This window comes from Heteronotia binoei, chromosome 5, assembly GCF_032191835.1.
Source record: "Heteronotia binoei isolate CCM8104 ecotype False Entrance Well chromosome 5, APGP_CSIRO_Hbin_v1, whole genome shotgun sequence".
Taxonomy (NCBI): domain Eukaryota; kingdom Metazoa; phylum Chordata; class Lepidosauria; order Squamata; family Gekkonidae; genus Heteronotia; species Heteronotia binoei.
Window position 1 is genome coordinate 16,858,805 of NC_083227.1, and position 24,501 is coordinate 16,883,305.

The 24,501-nt window shown below is 47.2% G+C and overlaps 3 protein-coding genes across 3 annotated transcripts in view; 1 reads left to right on the plus strand and 2 right to left on the minus strand.

Moving 5' to 3' along the window:
• Positions 1-6,881: 6,881 nt before the first annotated feature.
• On the minus strand, positions 6,882-8,664 carry LOC132571765 (zinc finger protein 160-like). The gene has a single exon (XM_060238558.1). It carries the CDS (start codon positions 8,610-8,612, stop codon positions 6,882-6,884), a length of 1,731 nt encoding a protein of 576 aa, XP_060094541.1. The 5' UTR covers positions 8,613-8,664.
• A 44-nt stretch (positions 8,665-8,708) lies between these two features.
• LOC132571767 (zinc finger protein 557-like) lies at positions 8,709-14,097 on the minus strand (the record flags this gene model as incomplete). The annotated part of the gene is made up of 4 exons (XM_060238559.1): positions 14,083-14,097; positions 13,384-13,510; positions 12,268-12,360; positions 8,709-8,881 (listed from the first exon to the last, which is right to left on the minus strand). Coding segments are annotated over exons 1-4 (408 nt in total), but the record flags the coding sequence as incomplete, so codon positions are not given.
• Positions 14,098-22,536: 8,439 nt separating this feature from the next.
• The window catches only part of LOC132571768 (zinc finger protein 24-like), a 3,136-nt gene continuing 1,171 nt past the window's right edge, over positions 22,537-24,501 (plus strand). Inside the window, exons 1-2 of the mRNA XM_060238560.1 lie at positions 22,537-22,941; positions 24,153-24,270. Coding sequence (XP_060094543.1) covers positions 22,537-22,941; positions 24,153-24,270 — 523 coding nt within the window. The remainder of the gene's footprint in view (positions 22,942-24,152; positions 24,271-24,501) is intronic.

A 24,501-nucleotide genomic window follows, 5' to 3' on the forward strand; every position in this document is an offset into this window, starting at 1 on the left:
AATCATCGAGTTGGAAGGGACTTCCAGAGTCATCTGATAGCAGCTCCTGCACAATGCAGGAAATTCAGAAGTATCTTCCCCCCCCACACCACACACACACACACACACAGTGACACCTGCTCCAAACACAGAAGATGCTGCCCCCCCCAAAGCCCCTTCAGGATTCCTGGCCAAACTGGCATGAAGAAAAAATGCTGTCTGACCCCAAAGAGGCAATCAGTATTTCCCTGGGCATGCAAGAAAGGGCCATGAGAACTAAGCACTGATGCAGCTCTTCCTGCCCTCCTTCCCATGAAGTGCTTAAATTCACAGAATCAGCATAGCTGTCAGATGGCCATCTACTCTCTGCTCGAAAACTTCCAAAGGAGAGCCCACCACCTCCTGAGGAAGACTGTTTCACTGAGGAACTGCTCTGTCAGGGCATTCTTCCTGATATTCACCTCAAAACCCTTTTAATTTCAACCTGCTGGTTCTGATCTGCCTTTCTGGGGCGACAGAAAACCACTCCGCACCATCCTCTAGATGACAGCCCTTTAAGTACTTGTCTTCTTTGAGAGAAGATGGCTGACACATCCCTAGACAAGAGGCTCATTTTTCTAATTAGTAGACTCCATATGACCACTTCATGTCAAATTAGATATTCCAAGGACCTATATGGCCGAGGACCTGCCTACCTTAGGGACCGTCTCTCCCCATATGTTTTCCCAGAGAGTACTGAGATCTAGCTCGCAAAATCTGTTGACCATCCCTGGGCCGAAGGAGGTCAAATTGAAAGCTATGAGGGAGAGGGCCTTCTCGATTACAGCTCCCCACTGGTGGAACCAGCTACAAGAAGAGGTACGGGCCTTATGGAGCCTCAACCAGTTCTACCAGGCCTGCAAGACCATCCTCTTCCAGCTGGCTTTTTAATGTGAAATTATTGCACCATCGTCATGAAAACTGTGTTATATCAAGATCGTAGCACCAAATTAAATTGTGGTTTTAAATTGTTAGTTTAATTGCTGTTTTAAATGTAATTGTATATTTAATTAACTGTTATGAAACTGTGGTATTTTATTGTTGTACTACTGTAACATTGTATTTTATGCTATGTAAGCCGCCTTGAGCCTGCTTAGGCGGGGAGGGTGGGATATAAATTAAAAATTATTATTATTCTGTCTCAGGGAGTCTAACCCCCCCAAAATCCCAACCAATAAAGGAGTCAAACAGGGCTGTGTTCTTGCACCCCTTCTTTTTAATTTTTTCCTATCTGATCTTGCCCCCTTTTCGACCCAAGTGGATGGCCACAGCCCTGAGTTGGGTACCACCCATGTCCCAATTTTGCTTTATGCAGATGACGCGATCCTATTGTCCTGCTCCCACGTAGGTTTACTTCGGCTATTAAATTGCTGCCGAGAGTACTGTAAAACCAACCAATTAGAATTAAACTATGAGCAATCAAAAGTGTTAGTCTTCTCCAACTCCAGAAAACAATACTCTTGGAGGGCGACCACGAGCTCGAACAAGTAAAACACTAGAAGTATTTAGGTTTGCATTTCCAGGCTACTACATCATGGACCCAACAACGCAAAGTAACAATTAATAATGCGAAAGCAAATGTTAAAGCACTTCTGCGCTTCTGTTTCTCTGGAAGAGGGAACCAATACATTCCGGCTGTGCTAAAAGTTTTTCATTTGAAAATTGGCCCTCAGTTCCTCTAGGGAGCCGCTATCTGGATCGATTCAATAAATAAAGCAGTCGAACAAGTACACTCAGGCTTTCTACGGAAGATTTTGTGTGTTTCATCTTATGTACCGTATGCAGCCTTATGCCTGAAATGTGGCCAGAATTTTATGACCACAAGGGCATGTTCTATAACCTTTAAATTTTGGCTTCGATTGCGCTATAGATCTGAGCCCTCAAGCTACTGTGCCCAATTCTTTTTTTTTTTTTTTAGTTTTCAAAAGTTTTATTGGTTTCAAAAAGAGTGAAGGTAGGGAATAGGGGGAGTAGAAAGCAGAATACATTTTGACCTTGTTCTGCATAAAAATACTTTCAAAAAGTGCAAGCTTAGTTTTACAATACGTTCTTTACATAAATTGTCCCATATTGTTATGTCTAAACTAAACATCGTCCACTTTTTAAAATTTTATAGCATAAATCTATTGTAAAAGTTATCGATTAGTTTTGACAATTCTAGTAAAGGCAATTTTATAATATAAAATACAGGGGAGAAAAGAGAAATAAGTTCACACCAGAGAATCTTAGGAGTCTTGACTGTCTAACCAGGCATAAAATTTCATCTAGTATTTTCTTGCTTCTCCTTTAGATTTCCCAGCCAACAGCTGGGATAGAAAGTCCAGCTCTGCTGTTTCCAGAATTTTCCCCACCAAGTCCATTTTCATGGGAATTTCCTGAGCTACTGTGCCCAATTCTTGACAGAAGCTGATATTTCCCTATGGCTGGTCAATACAGGAAACAAACTAAGAACACTGAATATTTCCTTTGAATCTCTTCTCTCCCTTTCAGAATTAGAGGCAATGCGAACAATAAGGGACAGATTATTTGAGGTAGAGCTATCTGAACTGTACAGTGAAGCTAACAAGACACGCTCTGACAGTGTTTGTCTGCGTGGGAAGTTCCCCTGTATGAGCAAACTGTAGAGTGCACTCCAGAAACTGTGATAAAGAGACAAAACTCCAAACAGCCAGTCAACAGTTGTATTTGGGTTAATACGTTAGAGGCAGTCACAGGCAGTCCAGTGGTTCATACACATAAAGCAGTCCTTCCAATATACAGTACCAAATCAGTATCCAAGTAGAGAAGTCAAGAATCCAGTCCATACATTACATCAATAGCCATGCAATCCTCCAGAGTAACAGTATATCAGTCAAGATGTTCCTCCTCACTCACGCACGTCCTTCTGCTCCTTCTCATCACCCACCATAGCTAAGAGCAAGGCTTTCACTATTATAGTGCAGCTATCCAATCCTATCACTGATTGTTACATTAGCTGCACCTGTTACTCTCGTGACTTTCATCACACCTGTATAGCTTAGTTGCATAACCATGATTCAGCAGTTTTAGTTCCCTTAAAGAAACTTAACTCTGACACGCTCCCCTCTTAGTCATGGGATCTTGCGCACTGCGGGTCTTCCTGCTAGCTGCTTTTACGAACTTTAGACTCCAGCGTTACGCAGAATCTTTTCTCTTGTTACTGTAGGTTCAATGCCCTCCCTTCAGTGATTTTAACAAGGAGATTTAACAGTACACCTTTTGCTAACAGACAATGTCCTTGAATAAGTGGGTCCATTGAAACTGTTTCTCATGTGCTATTAGAACGCTGTAATTATGTTAATATTTGGCGCAGCATTTTTTTCATTAGTCCTTGATAGTATCTTAGAGCTTCCGGGTTCATTGCAATAAAAAAGGCCAACGCCATGCTGGGAATTATTAGGAAGGGAATTGAAAACAAATCAGCCAGTATCATAATGCCCCTGTATAAATCGATGGAATACTGTGTACAATTCTGGTCACCGCACCTCAAAAAGGATATTATAGCATAGGGAAAAGTGCAGAAAAGGGCAACTAGAATGATTAAAAGTTTGGAACGCTTTCCCTATGAAGAAAGGTTAAAACGCTTGGGGCTCTTTAGCTTGGAGAAACGTCGACTGCGGGGTGACATAATAGAGGTTTACAAGATTATGCATGGGATGGAGAAAGTAGAGAAAGAAGTCCTTTTCTCCCTTTCTCACAATACAAGAACTCGTGGGCATTCACTGAAATTGCTGAGCAGTCAGGTTAAAATGGATAAAAGGAAGTCCTTCTTCACCCAAAGGGTGATTAACACGTGGAATTCACTGCTACAGGAGGTGGTGGCGGCTACAAGCATAGCCAGCTTTAAGAGAGGTTTGGATAAAAATATGTAGCAGAGGTCCATCAGTGGCTATTAGCCACAGTGTGTGTATATATATATATATATATATATATATGTGTGTGTGTGTGTGTGTGTATATATATATATATATATATATATATATATATATATATATATATATATATATATACACACACACACACACACACATATATATATATATTGGCCACTGTGTGACACAGAGTGTTGGACTGGATGGGTCATGGGCCTGATCCAACATGGCTTCTCTTATGGCCTTATATAAACGGCTGTATCTATTAAACAACAAAGATGGGAACACAACTGATGCTGCGGCAAAGTTCTTGCTGGCTGCTCTTCTTATATGCAGTAATGTATTGTAATTTTATTTTAGACCGATTGACTTTTGAATTATTTTTGTACGGATTTTAGACCCTTTTAGATTGTTTTTGCCTTGACTCATGTTGGCATGTTTTATTTATTTGTATGCATATGTGTTTACAGCTATATTTTTTCCCTTTCCTCTCTTTTCCCTCTCCTTCAATGCCAATAAAGGTAACTGAACACAGCCATCTCCTTTTCAGGCTAAGCATACCCTTTCAACTTTCCTCACAGGTTTTGTAGCTGACGTTTTATGTGAGTGGTGGCATAACTCAGGAGAACAGCAGGAGAAAGAGTTGTGGCATTGTTTCGTCTCTTTTAAGGAGAGGGCAGATAAACATCTGGAGAAGCAGAAACATATCTAAGTGTCCAGCATTTATGTCTCCAGGACATGGGCATTGTTGATCTCAAAGTGCAGCCCTTAGTTGCTTCATCATGTGTCCCCTTTCCCATTCATTGGCTGGTCGGCTCAGGGGTTCAGCCTGTGGCTGAGGCCTTTGACCCCTGACTTGCTTGTATTTCCTTTGGGTTCACATTTGGGTTCTTCAGAATGTTTCAAAGACTGTAAGTGGGGACCATGTACATCTGAGCATTCTTTCTTCTTTATGTTTTATAGAGGTCACCCTTTTCACTGAGAGGATCACACAATGTGCGACAGTTTAAATCAATAGGAATGGGACCTCCGAGATCAGAAGGTGGGATTACACAAAATCGAAAAATGAGCAGAAAATCTGAGGGGGAAAGCGCTAAAACCAAGCATGAGCATTTATATAACACGTTCAGTGTAGAAGCACCAAATTTTCAGTATAGCATCTAGTGCCTCTCCCCAAAATACCCCTCCCAAGTTTCAAAAAGATTGGACCAGGGGGTCCAATTCTATGAGCCCCAAAAGAAGGTGCCCCTATCCTTCATTATTTCCTATGGAAGGAAGGAATTGAAAAGGTGTGTCGTCCCTTTAAATATGATAGCCAGAACTCCCGTTGGAGTTCAATTATGCTTGTCATAGCCTTGATCTTGGCTCCACCCCTAATGGCTCCTGGCTCCACCCCCAAAGTCTCCTGGCTCCACCCCAAAGTCCCCAGATATTTCTTGAATTGAACTTGGCAACCCTACTCCTGCAGCTGAGGAAAAATGAAAGCAGCAGCTTTGTAGGCAGACGCAGGAACTGCAGATGGAGGCAGTCAGAGACGCAAGGGGGTTGATTTCCCCCAAGAAAAAATCATTTATCTCCCCTGTGCCGAAGTTGCTGTGATGAATTATTTAACTTGCACTCTATCTAGGGATATGCGCTGAACCCAGCTCTTGCGGAAGTTAAAATCTCATCAGCGGATTCACCGAGTGAACTTTCTGAAAGACTGATCTCTTCCAATACAATGAAATATTAGACGTCAGTCTTCAGATCTTGAGTCAGTAGGACAAGCAGGGAACTTCTTAGAGATAATGGTTTTATTTTAAATCAAGCACGCTCTTTGTATTAGGCAAGAGATGGATGAACCGGTGAAAGTTAATCAAACAAGTACAAAAAAGAAACAACACAAAAACCAGGTCTCCAAACATTTAGCTAAATACCTAAGCGTTACAATTCACTAAGATTTTGGCAAGTCAGTTTTTAAGAACACATGAAATGCTCACCCAGTATAAAGTCTGTTCTGATTGGAAGCCAACAGTAAAAGTGGAAGCCAGATTCTTATGCAACACTTTAAATACAGGATACTTAGGAAGAGAAATAAAAGTTTTGAACTTGAACATGTGATTCTTCTCCAAATAAATCACTTTGACTCTAAAGTGATAGAGCAAAGGAGTAACTATACTACATGAACTACTACATGACTTCCAATAAATTCTCAACGCAAGGTTATAAGACAGCAGTTCTTTGCAATTCCAGAGCAATAAATCTCCTATGTCTTCAGTTATACTAATGAACTGTCAAGGTTGAGAGGCAATTATGAATTTTTGGTCCTAAGCAGGAATTGAACTTTACAGAGGTTATGAAACTACATAATGCACAAATATTCATAAATACAATTAGAATCATGAATACGCAACATATTTCCTCTCCCCTGTGTGCGTCTAGGGGTGGGAATGAAGGTGTGCCCACTGAAATAACCTTCTTCCACACTGCAGGCATTTATATGCTATGGGAATTATCTGATGGACATTACAGTATGCACTCTGAATGAATATTTTCCCACACTGCAGATATTTATATGGCTTCTACTTTCAATGAATATTTTGGCGGTAAGCAAACTAATTATTCCCATAGAAATTATTCCCATAGTCCAGACATTTTTATTTCTTCTCTCATGTGTGTCAAAGTACCACAATGCAGTCATTTCTACGGTTTCTCCCTGGTATGAATTCTTTGATGCTAAATAAGTGGAACTCTGACTGAAGCTTTTCCCACACTTCAGGCATTTATATGGTTTCTTCCCTGTGTGAATTCTTTGATGGTAAGTAAGATGGGAAATCTGACTGAAGCTTTTTCCACACTTCAGGCATTTATATGGTTTCTCCCCTGTGTGAATTCTTTGATGGATAGTAAGACTGGAACTCCAAATGAAGCTTTCCCCACACTCTAGGCATTCTCCTGTGTGAATTTTTCGATGGGAAATATGAGTAGAACTGTCTATGAAGCTTTTCTCACACTCCAGGCATTTGTATGGTTTCTCCCAGTGTGAGTTTTCTGATGGCAATGAAGGTGTGCCCTGTGACTGAAGCTCTTTCCACACTCCAGGCATTTGTATTTCTCCCCTGTGTGAATTCTTTGATGGGATATGAGATGATCTTTTCTTCCAAAACTTTTCCCACACTCCTGGCATTTATATGTTTTTTCCCCAGTGTGTATCCTTTGGTGGAAAGTAAGGTTTGCATTTTGACTGAACCTTTTCCCACACTGCAGGCATTTATATGGCTTTTCCCCTGTGTGGATTCTTTGATGGGAAGTAAGACTGGAACTCTTACTGAAGCTTTTCCCACACTCCAGGCATTGATATGGTTTTTCCCCTGTGTGTATCCTTTGATGGAAAGTACGGCTTCCACTGTGACTGAAGCTTTTCCCACACTCTAGGCATTTATATGGTTTCTCCCCTGTGTGAATTTTCTGATGGACACTAAGGTATGAAATGTGACTGAAGCTTTTCCCACATTCCAGGCATTTGTATGGTTTTTTCCCTTTGTGAATTATTTGATGGAATGTAAGGCTTTCACTGTAACTAAAGCTTTTCCCACACTCAAGGCATTTATACGGTTTCTCCCCTGTGTGAATTTTCAGATGACGATGAAGGTGTGAACTATCACTGAAGCTTTTCCCACACTCCAAGCATTTGTATGGTGTCTCCCCTGTGTGGATTTTCTGATGGACATTAAGGTATGAACTGTGACGGAAGCTCTTCCCACATTCCAGGCATTTGTATGGTTTCTCCCCTGTGTGAATTCTTTGATGGGAACTAAGACTGGAACGCCGAGGGAAGCTTTTCCCACACTCCAGGCATTTATATGGTTTCTCCCTTGTGTGAGTTCTTTGATGGGAAGTAAGATTGGCCCCGTCAGTGAAGCTTTTCCCACACTCTAGGCATTTATATGGTTTTTCTCCTGTGTGTATCCTTTGGTGCAAAGTAAGGCTTCCACTGTGACTGAAGCTTTTCCCACACTCCAGGCATTTATATGGTTTCTCCCCTGTGTGTGTCTTCTGGTGGGAGAGGAGGGTATATTTTCTTCCAAAACTTTTCCCACACTCCTGACATTTATATGGTTTTTCCCCAGTGTGTGTCCTTTGGTGGAAAGTAAGGTGTGCATTGTGATTGAACCTTTTCCCACACTGCAGGCATTCATATGGTCTTTCCCCTGTGTGAATTCTTTGATGGGAAGTAAGACTGGAACTCCGGCTGAAGCTTTTTCCACACTCCAGGCATTTATACGGTTTCACCCCTATGTGAATTTTTCGATGGGATGTCAGGTTGGAACTATCAACAAAGCTTTTCCCACACTCAAGGCATTTGCATGGTCTCTCCCCTGTGTGAATTTTCTGATGGACATTAAGCTGTGAACTGCAACTGAAACTTTTCTCACACTCCTGGCATTTGTATGGTTTCTCCCCTGTGTGAATTTTCTGATGACGATGAAGGTCTGAACTGTGACTGAAGCTTATTCCACACTCCAAGCATGTGTATGGTTTTTCCCCTGTGTGTACCCTTTGGTGCGAAGTAAGGCTTCTACCTTGACTGAAGCTTTTCCCACACTCCAGGCATTTGTATGGTTTCTCTCCTATGTGTGTCCTTTGGTGGGAGAGGAGGGTATCTTTTCTTCCAAAACTTTTACCACACTCCATGCACTTATGTATTTTCTTTCTGTTACACATCCATTGTTGAACATTAATAACTGATATTTCAGTGAAAGTTTTCTTACCTGCAGTGCACAAATTCCTTTTTTGTCCTTGATCTATTTTTTGCCATAGCTGGTCACCCTCTAAAAGACTGGAATTACTTCTCCCTTTAGATGAGTGTTTCCCCTCTTCCTCCCTCAGTGCATTCAAGCATGCAAATTCCTCTTGCACATCTGCATATGTATCCTCCTCCTCCATCAAAGAGTGTTCTCTTGCTTCGTTTCCTGACTGCCACATGTCTCCTTCTGAAAGAAAGGGACACCTGGTGTTATGATAGGACACTTTCCACAAATACCTAATTTGGAGTCATCACAACCTGAATACTACCATGCTTTTCTGGGTACACGCTTCTGAGACACTCTTTGTCAGGTATGATTCAGAAGGTGGATCTCTCAGTCTTTATATCCCAGTCAAAGCTTGGGATGGGTGCTGCAAAAAAGGGAACTCAGGATTCAGGGGTACCACACACGGTGTAAATAACCAGATCAGAACAAAAGAGAAATGCTTAGTGGTGAAAATTAGCATTTGTGAGATAAAGTCCTATGTCTTTGTTCAGCTTGGGGGTGGGGATTCCTTGTTCAGATTTTGTGAATGAGCAAGTTGAGCGATCATACTTTTTAAATTCAGCCAGTTTAGTGTAGTGGTTAAGTGTGTGGACTCTTACCTGGGGGAACCGGGTTTGATTCCCCACTCCTCCACTTGCAGCTGCTGGATTGGCCTTGAGCCAGCCATAGCTCTTGCAGAGTTGTCCTTGAAAGGGCAACTTCTGGGAGAGCCCTCTCAACCCCATCCACCTCACGAGGTGTCTGTTGTCGGGGGAGAAGACATGGGAGATTGTAAGCCGCTCTGAGTCTCTGATTCAGGGAGAAGGGCAGGGTATAAATCTGCAATTCTTCTTCTTCTCCTTGACGAAATCTGCTGTTTAAGGATGGCCACGCTTAGGTCCGTTTATTCTTTTGCGTAACGGTTGACCTATTTGTCCGACATACTGAGTGGAAGGGCGCTGCTGATATTTCATGGCATATATAAGCTTGGATGATAAAAAGCGGATGAACAAAAGATGGTATGGCTAGTGTTATGTCTTTGGATTGTGTTGTCCGTGTGAACATGGGGACAAAGTCTGTCACAGGCCCTGGCCTCAGATTCAGTGTCATCCTCCAGCACTGGATGCTAATGATTCACTGAACTGGTTTTAGCTGAGAGCTGCATGGGACCACCGTAAGAAGAGCCCAGCTGGATCAGACCCAATGGTCTATCTAGTCAAGCATCGTGTCTCGCATACTGGCCAACCAGTTCCTCTGGAGGGCCAACTCTACAGGATACAAGGGACAAGGATTTCTCATGGGAGAAGAAAGAAAAGAAGATGATATTGGATTTATATCCCACCTTCCACTCTGAAGAGTCTCAGAGTGGCTCACAATCTCCTTTCCCTTCCTCCCCCACAACAGACACCCTGTGAGGTGGGTGGGGCTGAGAGGGCTCTCACAGCAGCTGCCCTCTCAAGGACAACCTCTGCCAGGGCTATGGCTGACCCAAGGCCATGCTAGCAGGTCCAAGTGGAGGAGTGGGGAATCAAACCCGGTTCTCCCAGATGAGAGTCCACACACTTAACCACTACACCAAACTGGCTCTCCAAAAAAAAGGAAAAGAGAGGAAAAGCCATTCATGCTTGAGCAGAGGGCAGAGGGTCTGAGGGAAGGTGCCAGCGGAGAAGAAGGTAGTCTAAGGAGAACAAGAAAGCTGGTTCTATGAAGTACTTTCTCTTTAACATCATGAACAGATCTAGGGAAAGAGGGATGTGTTTTCTCCTTTTTGAGCTTTCCTAGGCTCATATATTCCGGTTGGCAGACAGGCTAGGGGCGGTGGCAGAATTAGACGCTGGGAGGGCAATAGAACTGACTGGAACCCATCATCCATCATATTTATTACAGTCTCACGACCAGAACACAGTATAAAACACAATATGAAAAAAATAAAAACAGACATAGTATACTAAAATAGAGATCAAAATGCAATTCCCGCAGTCTAAGAATTAGTGCACAAAACTCAGCAACTGGATGCGCAATCTCTGAATTCTCTCTGAATATATGTGTGTACACATACACCTATATTGGCCACTGTGTGACACAGAGTGTTGAACTAGATGGGCCATTGGCCTGATCCAACATGGCTTCTCTTGTGTTATGTGACACAGAGTGTTGAGCTGGATGGGCCACTGGCCTGATCCAACATGGCTTCTCTTATGTTCTTCTGTGACAGAGAATGTTGGACCTGATGAGCCATTGGCCTGATCCAACATGGCTTCTCTTATGTTCTTCTGTGACAGAGAATATTGGACTGGATGGGCCATTGGCTTGATCCAACATGGCTTCTCTTATGTTCTTCTGTGACAGAGAATGTTGGACTGGATGGGCCATTGGCTTGATCCAACATGGCTTCTCTTATGTTCTTCTGTGACAGAGAATGTTGGACTGGATGGGCCATTGGCATGATCCAACATGGCTTCTCTTATGTTCTTATCTGATAGAAATCAATTAAGTTTTGCTTTGTTTGTATTAATATAAGCAGGTGTCCTATCAACTAATGGAGTAATAATTCTAAAACGAGCCTCCCTGTAATATGGGCAACTGAAAAACATATGCTCTACAGATTCAACCTCACTTAGAGGGCATGAGCATAGCCTTTCAGAATAGGAGATTTTATTGTACCTGCCTTGCATAACTGCAGTTGGAAGGGCAGAACATCTAGCTAGAGCAAATGCCCTTCTAAAATTTCTTCCTTCCACTGATGATGCTGGCTCAATAGTGCTTTCGATATTTAACAGCACCCCAAGTTTGGATGCACTAGAGATATCAGACTGTCGCTCTGTGTCCTCAATTCTGTGTTTAATTAGCCCTTTAGCTTGTTCAAGTCTGTAAGATAAAAGTAACTGAGGTGAAAAGCCAATTCTGTGAATATGGCTGTGGAACCCCTCCACAGCTGGCCCCTTAGGCAAGGGGCGTCAAACTCATTTGTTATGAGGGCCGGATTTGACATAAATAAGACCTTGCTGAGCCAGGCCATGTTGGGTTGGGCTGAGCTGTGTTGGGTCGGGCCATATGTGTACCTATTTAAGATTTGGTAGCAGAGATATAAACTTTATAAAGGACACGAACACAATTATATATATATATTTTTAAACCTTCATACATGCTTAAAATGTTAGCATTCGTTTTAAGGTGTTTGTATTTTCCCATGGGATGCAGGGAACTGGGCAAAGGAAGCACGGGCTCTTCATTCCTTCCCCAGGGGACTGGGGGGGAAAGAGCTTCAGCCAATAGAAGGATGAGAGGCTTGGCTCAGTAGCTCTGCTGTGCGATTGAGCAAGCCTGGCAAAGCAAGCTGTTATGCGGAAGGAAGCAAGATATAGGGAGAAGGAAGCAGATGACAGCCAGTTGCTTGGGGGCCTGATTCGGCCCATGGATTACATGTTCGACACCCTTGCCGTAGGCAATTGCTTTCAAGAGCCACAATTCATTCAAGCTCCTTTCAGGGCAAACTGTGAGGATAAACAAGGCCACAGAAACTCACCAGCCCTCAGAAAGAAGTGCAGGCAACACACAGTCCCAAGACAGAGATCTTAAGCCCCTACCTGCCAATCCCTCCTCTTCATCACAGCCCAGAAGAAACAGCTCTTCCTCTTCTTCCAGCCGGGATATGAGGTCAGGTTTGGTAACCAGAGTTCCTGTTTATCAGGGACAAACCCCACAAAATTAGACCTCCTCCGTGTGCCCATATATTCAAATTGACTGTTCCTACAGGAACACACAAGTAATAGGACTGGGCTGGAGGACTGTATGGGGTCAAGACTCATCCCTCTTTTGCTATGTTGAAACTCTGTAGGAGCATGGATATGTGGCCATGCACACATGTACGCCAACCCTGGGCCTCTTGGAACCTCCGCCTCTCTATGCACAGACTGAAGATTGGGGCACTATTTCCCCACAACATGGCTAGAGCATTCTTTTAAAAGGCTTGACCTTTAGTAAGCATCAAGGGAAAGACCAAAGGCAAGACAGAAAGGAGAATTTCAATGGCAGTTGGCAATCAGAAACCCTTAAAATATCCATTTGGGTAATTCAGAATTAAACAAATACCGAGATATTTGATGATCAAAACACCCAGTTAAGGCTCTCTCGTGGCTAGTCCAGGAGAGAGTTGTGGGCAGTCCCTGAAGGACAGGAGAGAAGGAAGGCTAGAGGGGAGAGGGAAAGGGAACCAAATACTGCATGGAAGAAGTCTGCAGACCGAAGGAGGGGGAGAGTTATGCTGCAGACAGGGCCAAAAGGGGGAGTGGTGTAGACATGAACCAGGGAACCAGGAGAGGGACTCGGGGAGGCTCCTCAGCAGAAACCAGGAACAGCATCAGAGCAAAAGAGAGAAATTCTATGGAGACTGCGGGACAGAGGGAGAGAAAGAAGGAGAAAGTAAACTACAGATGCCAACTGAAGAGGGGGATCTGTCTCCTTTTGGGTTCCCAGGTTCCCTCTGGACATGGGCAGGGTGGGGGGAGGAGGGATGTCAGATTTAGATTGGAAAACTTCTGGAGATTTAGGGATGGCAGAGACCACAGTGGGGAACAATGGCAAAGAGCTGACCCTCCACAGCCTCCCTTTTCCCCAGGGGAACTGATCTCTGTACCAGCCTGACCGCTTCCTAACTCCTTAACAGTCTCTCCTCCCTGCAAGAAGGAGCAAAGGATCCTCACCCAGGGAGGCCACGTTCCCATAATTCTCCAGCATGACTTCCTTGTAGAGAGCTCTCTGGGCTGGGCGCAGCAGGATCCACTCCCCCGGGCTGAAATGCACGGCCACCTCCTCAAAGGAGACCCCAGCCTGCAAGAAGGAGAAGGAAGCGTTTCTTTACAACACTGGAAAAGTGGCCTTGAAAGGGCAGCTGTATCAGGAGATAGATTTCTTTTTAGTAAGAAGGGTTTCTTGAAATGTTCTCATCTTGGTGGGTAGTTGAGTATGGAACTCTCAATAAGAACAGGCATGTGATTTTAATTTTTGGGTCATAATAAGTTGCTTTTCCTAGCCCAATAGGGATATAAGAGGTGGACTAATTGTTAAAGAGAGCCAGTTTGGTGTAGTAGTTAAGTGTGCGGACTCTTATCTGGGAGAACCGGGTTTGATTCCCCACTCCTTCACTTGCACCTGCTGGAATGGCCTTGGGTCAGCCATAGCTCTGGCAGAGGTTGTCCTTGAAAGGGCAGCTGCTGTGAGAACCCTCTCCAGCCCCACCCACCTCACAGGGTGTCTGTTGTGGGGGAGGAAGATAAAGGAGATTGTAGGCCACTCTGAGACTCTGTCACCAGCCCTCAAAAGGAAGTGCAGGCAACACACAGAGAAGAAAGCATCCCTGCCATCTGCCACACATCTCCCCAATGATCCCCCCCACCCCTTACCTGAGCTGGCTGCATGGCGACTCTTTCCCCTTCAGCGCACAGAGATGGTAGAGGAGGCATCCAGGGTGTCTTTCTGCTCCTACCAGAGAGGGAGAGAAAGAACGAGGGGGTGGGAAACTCTTTTTCGCTCCGCTTACATTTTCTGGGTTCAGGGCACAATTCAAGATGCTGGATTTGATCCAGCAAGAACAATATGGGCAACGAAATGGAAGGCTGAGGAATGTCCAAACAACGAAAAACGGAGAGGTACAATTGCAGAATATGCCACTGTGGCCCAACTAACCAATTATATTAATAGAAGACCGGTCAAAGAATTAGACAAAAAATGGGGGAAATTGCCATGCTACCCCCTTTCCCTTAGGACAGGGGTGGCCAGACAGCAGTTTGGAAGCCACATGTGGCTCTTCCACACATATTATGTGGCCCTCAAAGGCCCCACTGCCCTGTCAGCCATGTTGGAGAAGGCATTTCTCTCTTTAAATCACTTAGAATCATAAAATCATAGAATTGGAAGGGACCTCCAGGGTAATCTAGTCCAACCCCCTGCGCAATGCAGGAAACTCACAAACACCTCCCCCTAAATCCACAGGATCCTCATTGCGGTCAGATGGCCATCCAGCCTGCTTAAAAACCTCCAAGGAAGGAGAAGCCACCCATTGGTTTTGGTCCTTCCGGGGCCACAGAAAACAATTCCACACCATCCTCTATAGGACAGCCCTTCAAGGACTTGAAGATGGTGATCATATCACCTCTCAGCCGCCTCCTCTCCAGGCTAAACATGCCCAGTTCCTTCAACCTTTCTTAATAGGACTTGGTCTCCAGATCCCTCACCATCTTCGTCGCCCTCCTCTGGACCCGTTCCAGCTTGTCTATATCCTTCTTAAAATGTGGTGCCCAAAACTGAACACAATACTCCAGGTGAGGTCTTACCAGAGCAGAATAAAGCGATACCATCACATCACGTGATCTGGACACTATACTTCTGTTGATTCAGCCCAAAATTGCATTTGCCTTTTTAGCCACCGCATCACACTGCTGACTCATGTTCAGCGTATGATCCGCTAAGACCCCTAGATCCTTTTTGCACATACTACTGCTGAAACAAGTCTCCCCCATCCTATAACTATGCATTGGATTTTTCCTACCTAAATGCAGAACTTTTCATTTCTCCCTGTTAAAATTCATGTTATTGATTTTAGCCCAGTTTTCCAGCCTGCCAAGGTCACAACGAGGTGGTGAAAAGGGCCCCATGGGGACATCTCCCCCTCCCCAGCCCTCCTTGGGAGCACTACCTCGTTTCGTTGGAGAGCAAGTTTGGTGTCATGGTTAAGTGTGCAGACTCTTATCTGGGAGAACCGGGTTTGATTCCCCACTCCTCCACTTGCACCTGCTGGAATGGCCTTGGGTCAGCCATAGCTCTGGCAGAGGTTGTCCTTGAAAGGGCAGCTGCTGTGAGAGCCCTCTCCAGCCCCACCCACCTCACAGGGTGTCTGTTGTGGGGGGGGAAGGTAAAGGAGACTGTGAGCCGCTCTGAGATTCTTCAGAGTGGAGGGCGGGATATGAATCCAATATCTTCTTCTTCCTGTATCCTGTTTCTGTCTTCTTCTGTGTTTGCAACCCCTCCCAATTTCGTATCATCTGCAAATTTAATAAGCATTCCAAGCCAAGGCAGCCAGCGGTTTATAGAATGCATTTAAAGTCAGTTGCTTTCTTCCCAACTGTCTTCCCTATCTATTTGCCTGTCTGGCAGCTCTCAAACACCTGATGTTCATGTCATCCGGCTCTCAACCCTTTTGTGTGGGTCTTGCCATAAGCAAGTTTGGCCACCCCTGCCTTCGGAGAATGGAGGGGGAAATGAAGGGGGAGAGCCCTGAGATGAGGGGATGGAGTGCCTGACTCCAGAGACGGCAGATAGGAATTATCACTTTCCCTGCACACAGAAAAGTAGCCCTGCAGGGAAAAAGATTTTGCACTCTCTGCCATGGCGGGCCATGAAGCTTTTTAAAGCAGGGAGATTTTAGGAGCGGGAAGCGTCCCAAATCGTGCTCCTCCACCTGCAGTACCCAAGAAAGCTGCCTTGAATTGATGTACGGGGGGGGGGGGGGGGAGGAGAAAAAAGCACCAAGCAACCCTGTTCACCCCATCAGTATAGGTCTCTGCTACTGGTGGAACAGGTTTCCCTTCACTTTCTGAACCCCAAATCTCCTGCAGTGACCCTCCCCCCAAAAGATATCACAAGGGCTTTAAAAAAACCATCTATACTGATATACTGGTACAGCCTGATAGACATATGGTTATACTGATAAACTTATCAACGCTCAATTAAAAAAAGCCAACACTGGCACCCACACCCCACACCCAAGGAAGGAAAAAGAACTGCCCCGAAGCGGGACCAGCCTGCAACCCCCACCCCACCCCCAAGCAGCTTTGGGCAGGATTGCAGAGAAGGCGGGGGGGGGGGGGGGACTCCGGCAGGGGCCCCGGTGCTGCAGGGGGCTGTGCAGAGGCAGGAAAAATACCCCCCCCCAAAGCATCAACCTCAGAGCAAATCCCCTGCTTTGGGATTCTGTTTCGTGGGGGTCTTCTGAGGGCCAAGGGACACAATGCCTGCCCCCCTTCACACCCTTCCTTCCCAGCTAGCTCTGACCCTCGACCCCTGCCCCCCACAATCTGCCCTCAGCCCCCCAACTCCTTCCCCTCTCCTTGATCTGTGCCCCCTTTCTCCCACCCCAAATCCGACCCTCAGTCCTCCAACTCCTTCCCCCTTCCTTGATCTCTGCCCCCTTTCTCCCACCCCAAATCTGACCCTCAGTCCCCCAACTCCTTCCCCCCCTCCTTGATCTGTGCCCTCTTTTCTCCCGCCCCAAATCTGACCTTCAGCCCCCCAACTCCTTCCCCCCTCCTTGATCTGTGCCCCCCTTTCTCCCACCCCAAATCTGACCCTCAGCCCCCCCCCCCCACACACACTCCTCCTTCCTTCCTAAAGGCTCCTCTGGAAGCCCCCTGAAATTCCTCTGATCTCCAAAAGTGCCGGATTCGGATCCTGCGCTCCAGCCCCCTGCAGGAACTACGCGGCTCTGCTCTGCCCAAAGGGAAGAAGCGGCTCTCCGTGGGGCAGGAATGGTGGTGGGGAGCCCAGGCAAGGGACAAACGGGGGTGGGGTGGGGGATTGAGATGCTTTCTTGCACCCGCTGCTACATCCCCCCTCCTTGTTCTCTACTTTGGGTCTTGCACTACAGCCCCCGACCCCAGATTTCCCCCCTGCAAAACCTCTTGCAGCTCACCGGGTTCCCTCCAAGCCGTTCAAGCAGAAGCCACCAAGATTCAAAGGCGCTTCCTCGCAAGGGTCGGGGGAGGAAGTGGCTCCCTCCCCCACCCCCCACATCTGCCTGTCTAGGACTGCAGCTCTCTCTCTCTCCTTACCCTTTAGAGGGAGTGCTCTTTTTGTAAAAGAGAAAAGGAGAGGTGGCAGTACCCATGTATAAAATAGAGACTGAGTTTGGTGTAGTGGTTAAGAGCAGCGGACTCTAATCCGGAGAACTGCAGCCATCTGGGTGAACTTCAATCAGTCACAGTAACTCTAAGAGCTCTCTCAGACCCCCCCCCCCTTTTTCTCCTCCTCCTCTGATTCCCCCCAATTCCACCCTCAAGATTTGGGACTTTCCCCCCTGCAAAAAAGGTGCTGATACACCACACTGGTGAACAATATCACCCAAAAGCCCCCAAATATTCTCTGTATAGAAAGCATTTCAGCCCATTAGGGGAGCCAGGAGGGAAAATGCAAGCAGAACACCTGAGAAAAGGGCAAATATATGAAATATACTATGACATCCCTCAGCAAAGGGTCATGCCTATTTTAAAGGGATGCATATTTTTAAAGAACCTCTTGTTGAGGGTGAAAGAAGAGAGCACAAAAGTAGGCTTGAAACTCAACATCAAAAAAACTAAGATCATGGCATCCGGCCCCATCACACCTTGGCAAATAGAAGGGGAAGACACGGAAGTACATATGAACATATGAAGCTGCCTTATACTGAATCAGACCCTTGGTCCATCAAAGTCAGAATTGTCTTCTCAGACTGGCAGCGGCTCTCCAGGGTCTCAAGCTGAGGTTTTTCACACCTATTTGCCTGGACCCTTTTTTGGACATGCCAGGGATTGAACCTGGGACCTTCTGCTTCCCAAGCAGATGCTCGACCACTGAGCCACCGTCCCTCCCTAGTAGTGACAGGCTTCACATTTCTGGGATCCAAGATCACTGCAGATAGTGACCGAAGCCATGAAACTGAAAGACGTTTGCTCCTGGGGAGGACAGCTATGGCGAACCTGGGCAGTACAATAAAAAGTAGAGACATCACCCTGCCAACAAAAGTCCATATAGTCAAAGTGATTTCCATATAGTCAAAAGTATTTCCACCAGCACCAACCCCAAATCAGACTTTTCCCTGCAGCCACTGTGGCCGGATCTGCCTGTCCCGCATTGGTCTTGTCAGCCACCAGCGAGCCTGCAGCAGACGTGGACTACTGCACCCTTCTTAAATCTTCGTTCGCGAAGTCAAGCCGAGAGAGAGTAATGTATGGCTGTGAGAGCTGGACCATAAGGAAGGCCGAACGCAGAAGAATAGATGCTTTCGAGCTGTGGTGCTGGAGAAGACTCTAGAGAGTCCCTTGGACTGCAAGAAGATCAAATCAGTCAGTCCTAAGGGAAATCAACCCAGACTGTTCCCTGGAAGGTCAGATGCTGAAGCTCAAATACTTTGGCCACCAAATGAGAAGGGGGCACTCCCCGGAGAAGACCCTGATGCTGGGAAAGACAGAAGGCCAGTCTGGTGTAGTGGTTAAGTGTGCGGACTCTTATCTGGGAGGACTGGGTTTGATTCCCCACTCCTCCACTTGCACTTGCTGGAATGGCCTTGGGTCAGCCATAGCTCTCGCAGAGGTTGCCCTTGAAAGGGGAGTTTCTGAGAGCCCTCTCAGCCCCACCCACCTCACAGGGTGTCTGTTGTGTGTGCTTGTGTGTGTGGGAAGGTAGGGGCCCCATGGCCAGCTTTCCCCTCTGGTTTCCCCTCTGCTTGCAGCCCTCCCAGCCTGCACATACAGCCAGCAACTGACTTGCCTGGTGTGGCTGCTGCTGGTGGCGTTGCCAAGTTTACCTCTTCTGCCTCTCCCCCAGAGTTTTGTCAAAGGGGGTTTTATGAAGGGGCATGCAGGCAACAGCGGGGGCAGGTGCTCTAACTCTGAAATAATTTTCAAGGGGGTCCCTCAGATTTTGACTACCTAGGGCAGGGGTGTCAAAGATGTGGCCCGGGGGACAGATTAGGCCCCCAGAGAGCTCCTATCAGGCCCTGAGCAACTGCCTGTCATCTGCATCCTTCTCCTTCTCTCTTGCTTCCTTCTGCATCACAGCTTGCTTTGCAAGACTTTCTCAATTGCACAGGTGCTACAGAGCAAAACCTCTATTTTTCTCCATTGGCTGAGGCTCCTCCCTTGGGGAGGAAGTGGGGGAGGCAAAGCTGGTTTTCCCAGTTTCTCTCAATCACTCAGCAGAGCTACTGAGCCAAGCCTCTCTTCCTTCTATTGGCTGAGGTTCCTCCCCCTCCTCCCAGTCCCCTGGGGAAGGAAGGAAAGAGCCAGAGCTTCCTTTGCCCAGTTCCCTGGATCCCATGGAAAACATACAAAGAAAGCACCTTTACCAACAAGTGCTAATGTTTTAAGCATGTTTTAAGTTCTTTAAAAATATATATTTTATTGTGTTTGTCTGTGTCCTTTATAAAGTTTATATCTCTGCTACATAATCTTAAATAGGTACACACATGGCCTGGCCCAACATGGCTCAGCACAACTTGACATGGCCTGGCCCAACAAGGGCCCTCATAGAATCATAGAGTTGGAAGGGACCTCCAGGGTCATCTAGTCCAACCCCCTGCACAATGCAGGAAACTCACAAACCCCTCCCCCTAAATTCACAGGACTTTCATTGCTGTCAGATGGTCATCTAGCCTCTGTTTAAAAACTTCCGAGGAAGAAGGAGGTTTTTAACAAATGAGTTCGATGGAACTGGATGGAACTCTCTGTCTGGGGCAGTGATGCTCTGTATTCTTGGTGCTGGGGGGGGGGGTCACAGTGGGACGGCTTCTAGTGTCCTGGCCCCACCGATGGACTTCCTGATAGCACCTGGCCACTATGTGACACAGAGTGTTGGACTGTATGGGCCTTTGGCCTGCTCCAACAAAGCTTCTTATGTTCTTAAAATCCTAAAAAACACTGGCCCAGTTTTATTTTTTTTTTTTTAATAATAATTTTTCTTGGTAGAAACACGGCAATTGCAGCAATAACATCGGTCCAGTTTTATTCCTCTGCCGGGGGGGGGGGAGGTGTCCTAGTCCAAAGCCCCCCCCCACAACCCTTTCCTTCCCTCCCCCCCATCCGCAACCCACCCAGGTGCGCCCACCCAACCCTGCGGGGAACTCAGCGTGGGAAAACCCCACGTCATTTTCCCACGGAAAGGGAGGAGGGGGGGCAGGAAACAGCCCCCTCCCCACCCTCCCGCGATGCCTTTCTAGGAACCAGCTTCCTTGCCCTCTGGTTTTCAGACGGTTCCGGGGGTCGGGGGAGAGATGCCTCTCTAGCCAGGCACCATCGGGCCCGATCTTGCAATGCAGCCGGAGATCTCTGCACGAAGCGCTGCGGGGCGGGGGAGAAAGGGACGTGGGCGATGCAATCCCGCCCCTTAGGGTTTGCATTGGGGGAGGGGGGGGAGAGAGGAGCTCCGTTCATTCATTCGTTCGTTCATTCATTCATTCATTCTTCCCGTCATTCATTGGCACGCGCCGACTCCATTCATCCATTGGGAGCCCCGAACAAAGGGGCCTCGCCTGATTTCCCGAAGCGGCAGAGAAGCCAAGGAGATTTGCAGCCGCAAAAGGTAACCGGCCTTTTCCTCTTGTGGGGCGCCAGCGGCTCCCCTCCCCACAATCTGGTGAGCCCACCGTGCTTTTTTTGGATGGGAGGGGGCGGGGTTAAGGATGCAAGGATGGGGTGGGAATAGGGTTGCCAATCCCCAGTTGGGGGCAGGGGATCCCCCGGTTTGGAGGCCCGCCCCCCCACTTCAGGGTTATCAGAAAGCTGGGGGAGGGGAGGGAAATGTCTGCTGGGAGAATTATTCCCTATGGAGACTGATTCCCTTAGGGAGAATTGATCTGCAGGTATCTGGGGCTCTGGGGGAGGGGGGCTGTTTTTTGTGGTAGAGGCACTAAATTTGCAGCATAGCATCCGATGCCTCTCCTCAAAACACCCCCCAAGTTTCAAAAGGTGGGAAGGACCCCTTTCTAATAGACTGAAGCGGGTGGGTGTATGGGGGGGAAGGAAGAAGATATTGGATTTATATCCCGCCCTCCACTCCGAAGAGCCTCAGAGTGGCTCACAATCTCCTTTACCTTCCTCCCCCACAACAGACACCCTGTGAGGTGGGTGGGGCTGGAGAGGGCTCTCACAGCAGCTGCCCTTTCAAGGACAGAGGCTCAGAGCGGCCTACAATCTCCTTTTCCTTCCTCCCCCACAACAGACACCCTGTGAGGTGGGTGGGGCTGAGAGGGCTCTCACAGCCCTTTCAAGGACAACCTCTGCCAGAGCTATGGCTGACCCAAGGCCATGCTAGCAGGTGCAAGTGGAGGAGTGGGGAATCAAACCCGGTTCTCCCAGATAAGAGTCTGCACACTTAACCACTACACCAAACTGGCTCTCAAACTGGGGAGGAAGAAGGGTTGCCAGATCCTCCCCTTTCCACAGGTGGGGGCTGGGGGTTTAGCGTTGCCAACTCCAGAATGGGGAACTGCTGGAGATTTGGGGGTTGAGCCTGGAAAGTATAGACTCCGCCCTCCGAAGCATCCATTTTCTCCAGGGGGCTAATCTCCTTAGCTTGGAAATCCGTTTGGTCCCTCTAAGCTGTGGAGTCTTGTGAACAAAAATTCTACTTGGTGAGCTGCTGGCGTTAAAGTTGTGAACTGCTTCATAAATCCGTTCGCTCTGGCGCCATTTTTTCCTCAGCTGAGACAAAAAACATGTGAGCCGGAGGCTAAAAAACCTGTGAGCGAGCTCACACTAACTCACTAGAACTTGTTATCAGTGTTCCCTCTGAGCTGAGTTAGTGTGAGATCGCTCACAGTTTTTTAACCTCCGTCTCACACGTTTTTGTCTTCGCTCAGGAAAAATGGCCCCAGAGCAAACTAATTCATGCAGTAGCTCACAACTTTAATGCGAATAGCTCACAGCTTTAATGTAAGAATGTGATATTTTGTCCCTCATGTTTGTTTGACAGGACATAGAAACCTGCCGGTTGGGGATGTCATTGCCATAAGGGAAAAACAAGTTGGAAGAAAAAGAGACACCCACTCCCCCCCCCCCCCCCCCCAGGTTTGTTGGAAACAGACTTCAACCGCTGAGCTCGGCTCCAAGATGGAAAAACCAGATTCAGCCATCCCGAAGGAACTGACGGAAACTTGTGTTATCCAAGCTGGGAAGGAGGAGAAAGACTGGGAAAGGAACCTGCAGAGTGTCCAGTGTGAGGATGCTGTAGCTTCTGGCGTACAGTATCAGCGCTCTGTACAGTTCCATTGCCAGGAACCTCAGTGTATCTCAAAGGTTTATGACCACAGTCTTTGCCAGCAATGGCTGAAGCCGGAAAGACACACCAAGAAGCAGATCTTGGACCTGGTGATCCTGGAGCAGTTCCTGGCCATCCTGCCCCCAGAGATGGAGAGCTGGGTGAGGGAATGCGGGCCGGAGACCAGTTCCCAGGCAGTGGCCCTGGCAGAAGGCTTCCTCCTCAGCCAGGGAGGGTATTTGAAGCAGGAAGAGCAGGTGAGAACATTTCATCCAGGTAGTAGAAAGGGATTGAAAGTGCATGCTGTAGATCAGAGGAACAGTTCAGTGATGCGAACTGTAGGCATTATCCCACTTCAGTTGTGGCCAAACTGTGGCTCAGAAGCCACATGCGGTGCCCTGTATTCTTGGTGCTTGGTGGGGGGCGGGGGGACAAAGATGGAAGGGCATCTGCAGTTCTGTCACTTCTGGTGGATCTCCTGATGGCACCTGGGTTTTGGCCACTGTGTGACACAGACTGGATGGGCCGTTGGCCTGATCCAGCATGGCTGCTCTTATGTTCTTATGCTCTGTATTCTTGGTGCTTGGAGGGCAACAGTGGGAGGGTTTCTGGCCCCACTGGTGTGCCTCCTGATGGCACCTTGGTTTTGACCTCTTGTGTGACATAGAATGTTGGACTGGAGGAGCCATTGGCCTGATTTAACATGGCTGCTCTTATGTTCTTATGCTCTGTATTCTTGGTGCTTGGAGGGCAGCAGTGGGAGGGCTTCTGGCCCCACTGGTGGGCCTCCTGATGGCGCCTTGGTTTTGACCTCTGTGTGACACAGAATGTTGGACTGGAGGGGCCCCTGGCCTGATCCAACATGACTTCTGTTTTGTTCTTATTGTGGTTTGTTTGTTTTTGCCAGTTTTGCCATTCAGCTTGATTACATGATTTGTAGCTAACATACTGATCTAGTGCATTTTTAAATAAAAATTGTTGCCCAGTTTCTTCACTGCGGATTGTGCAGAGAGCCAGTTTGGTGTAGTGGTTAAGTGTGCGGACTCTTATCTGGGAGAGCCGGGTTTGATTCCCCACTCCTCCACTTGCAGCTGCTGGAATGGCCTTGGGTCAGTCATAGCTCTGGCAGAGGTTGTCCTTGAAAGGGCAGCTGCTGTGAGAGCCCTCTCAGCCCCACCCACCTCACAGGGTGTCTGTTGTGTGTGTGTGGGAGGGAGAAGGTAGAGGAGATTGTGACCGCTCTGAGACTCAGAGTATAGGGCGGGATATAAATACAATATCATCATCTTGAATTGCTATTAGCCGCATTATTTTTAATCCAACTTGGGTAGGCAGGATGCCGACTCCCGTTTCTCTGACTGTAGGTGGCTCTGGAGCGGCAGAGTTGGGGGGAAGAGGCCCAAATTCTTTCTTTTTCTTACTTTCTCCTCCCCACTGTCTGTGTGTGGGGGGCTCTCTGCTCTTCAAGGTGCCAGGGTTCTTCACAGAAGGTGCTGCAGGGACAGAGGAGGTTCTGACAGACACTGTTCAGAGGGTGCTGATCAGGGGGATTGCATGGGCAGGAGACCAAGATGCTGCCTTAATGGGTAAGTAAGGATCAGTGGGGCATGCTTCGGCACTCTGGGGTGGGCAACGATAGCTCTCCAGATGTTTTTTGCCTACAACTTCCATCAGCCCCAGCCAGCGTGGCCAATGGCTGGGGCTGATGGGAGTTGTAGGCAAAAAAAAAAAACATCTGGAGAGCTACCATTGGTCACCCTCCTGTATAGTACAGTTTCCAAGAGGAAGTCCTCCCTTATCGGTTAGCTGATCTGTTG

Excerpts from the sequence above, each read along its gene's own strand:
- LOC132571765 (XM_060238558.1), bottom strand. The coding sequence starts at position 8,612 with ATGTGTAACAGAAAGAAAATACATAAGTGCATGGAGTGTGGTAAAAGT.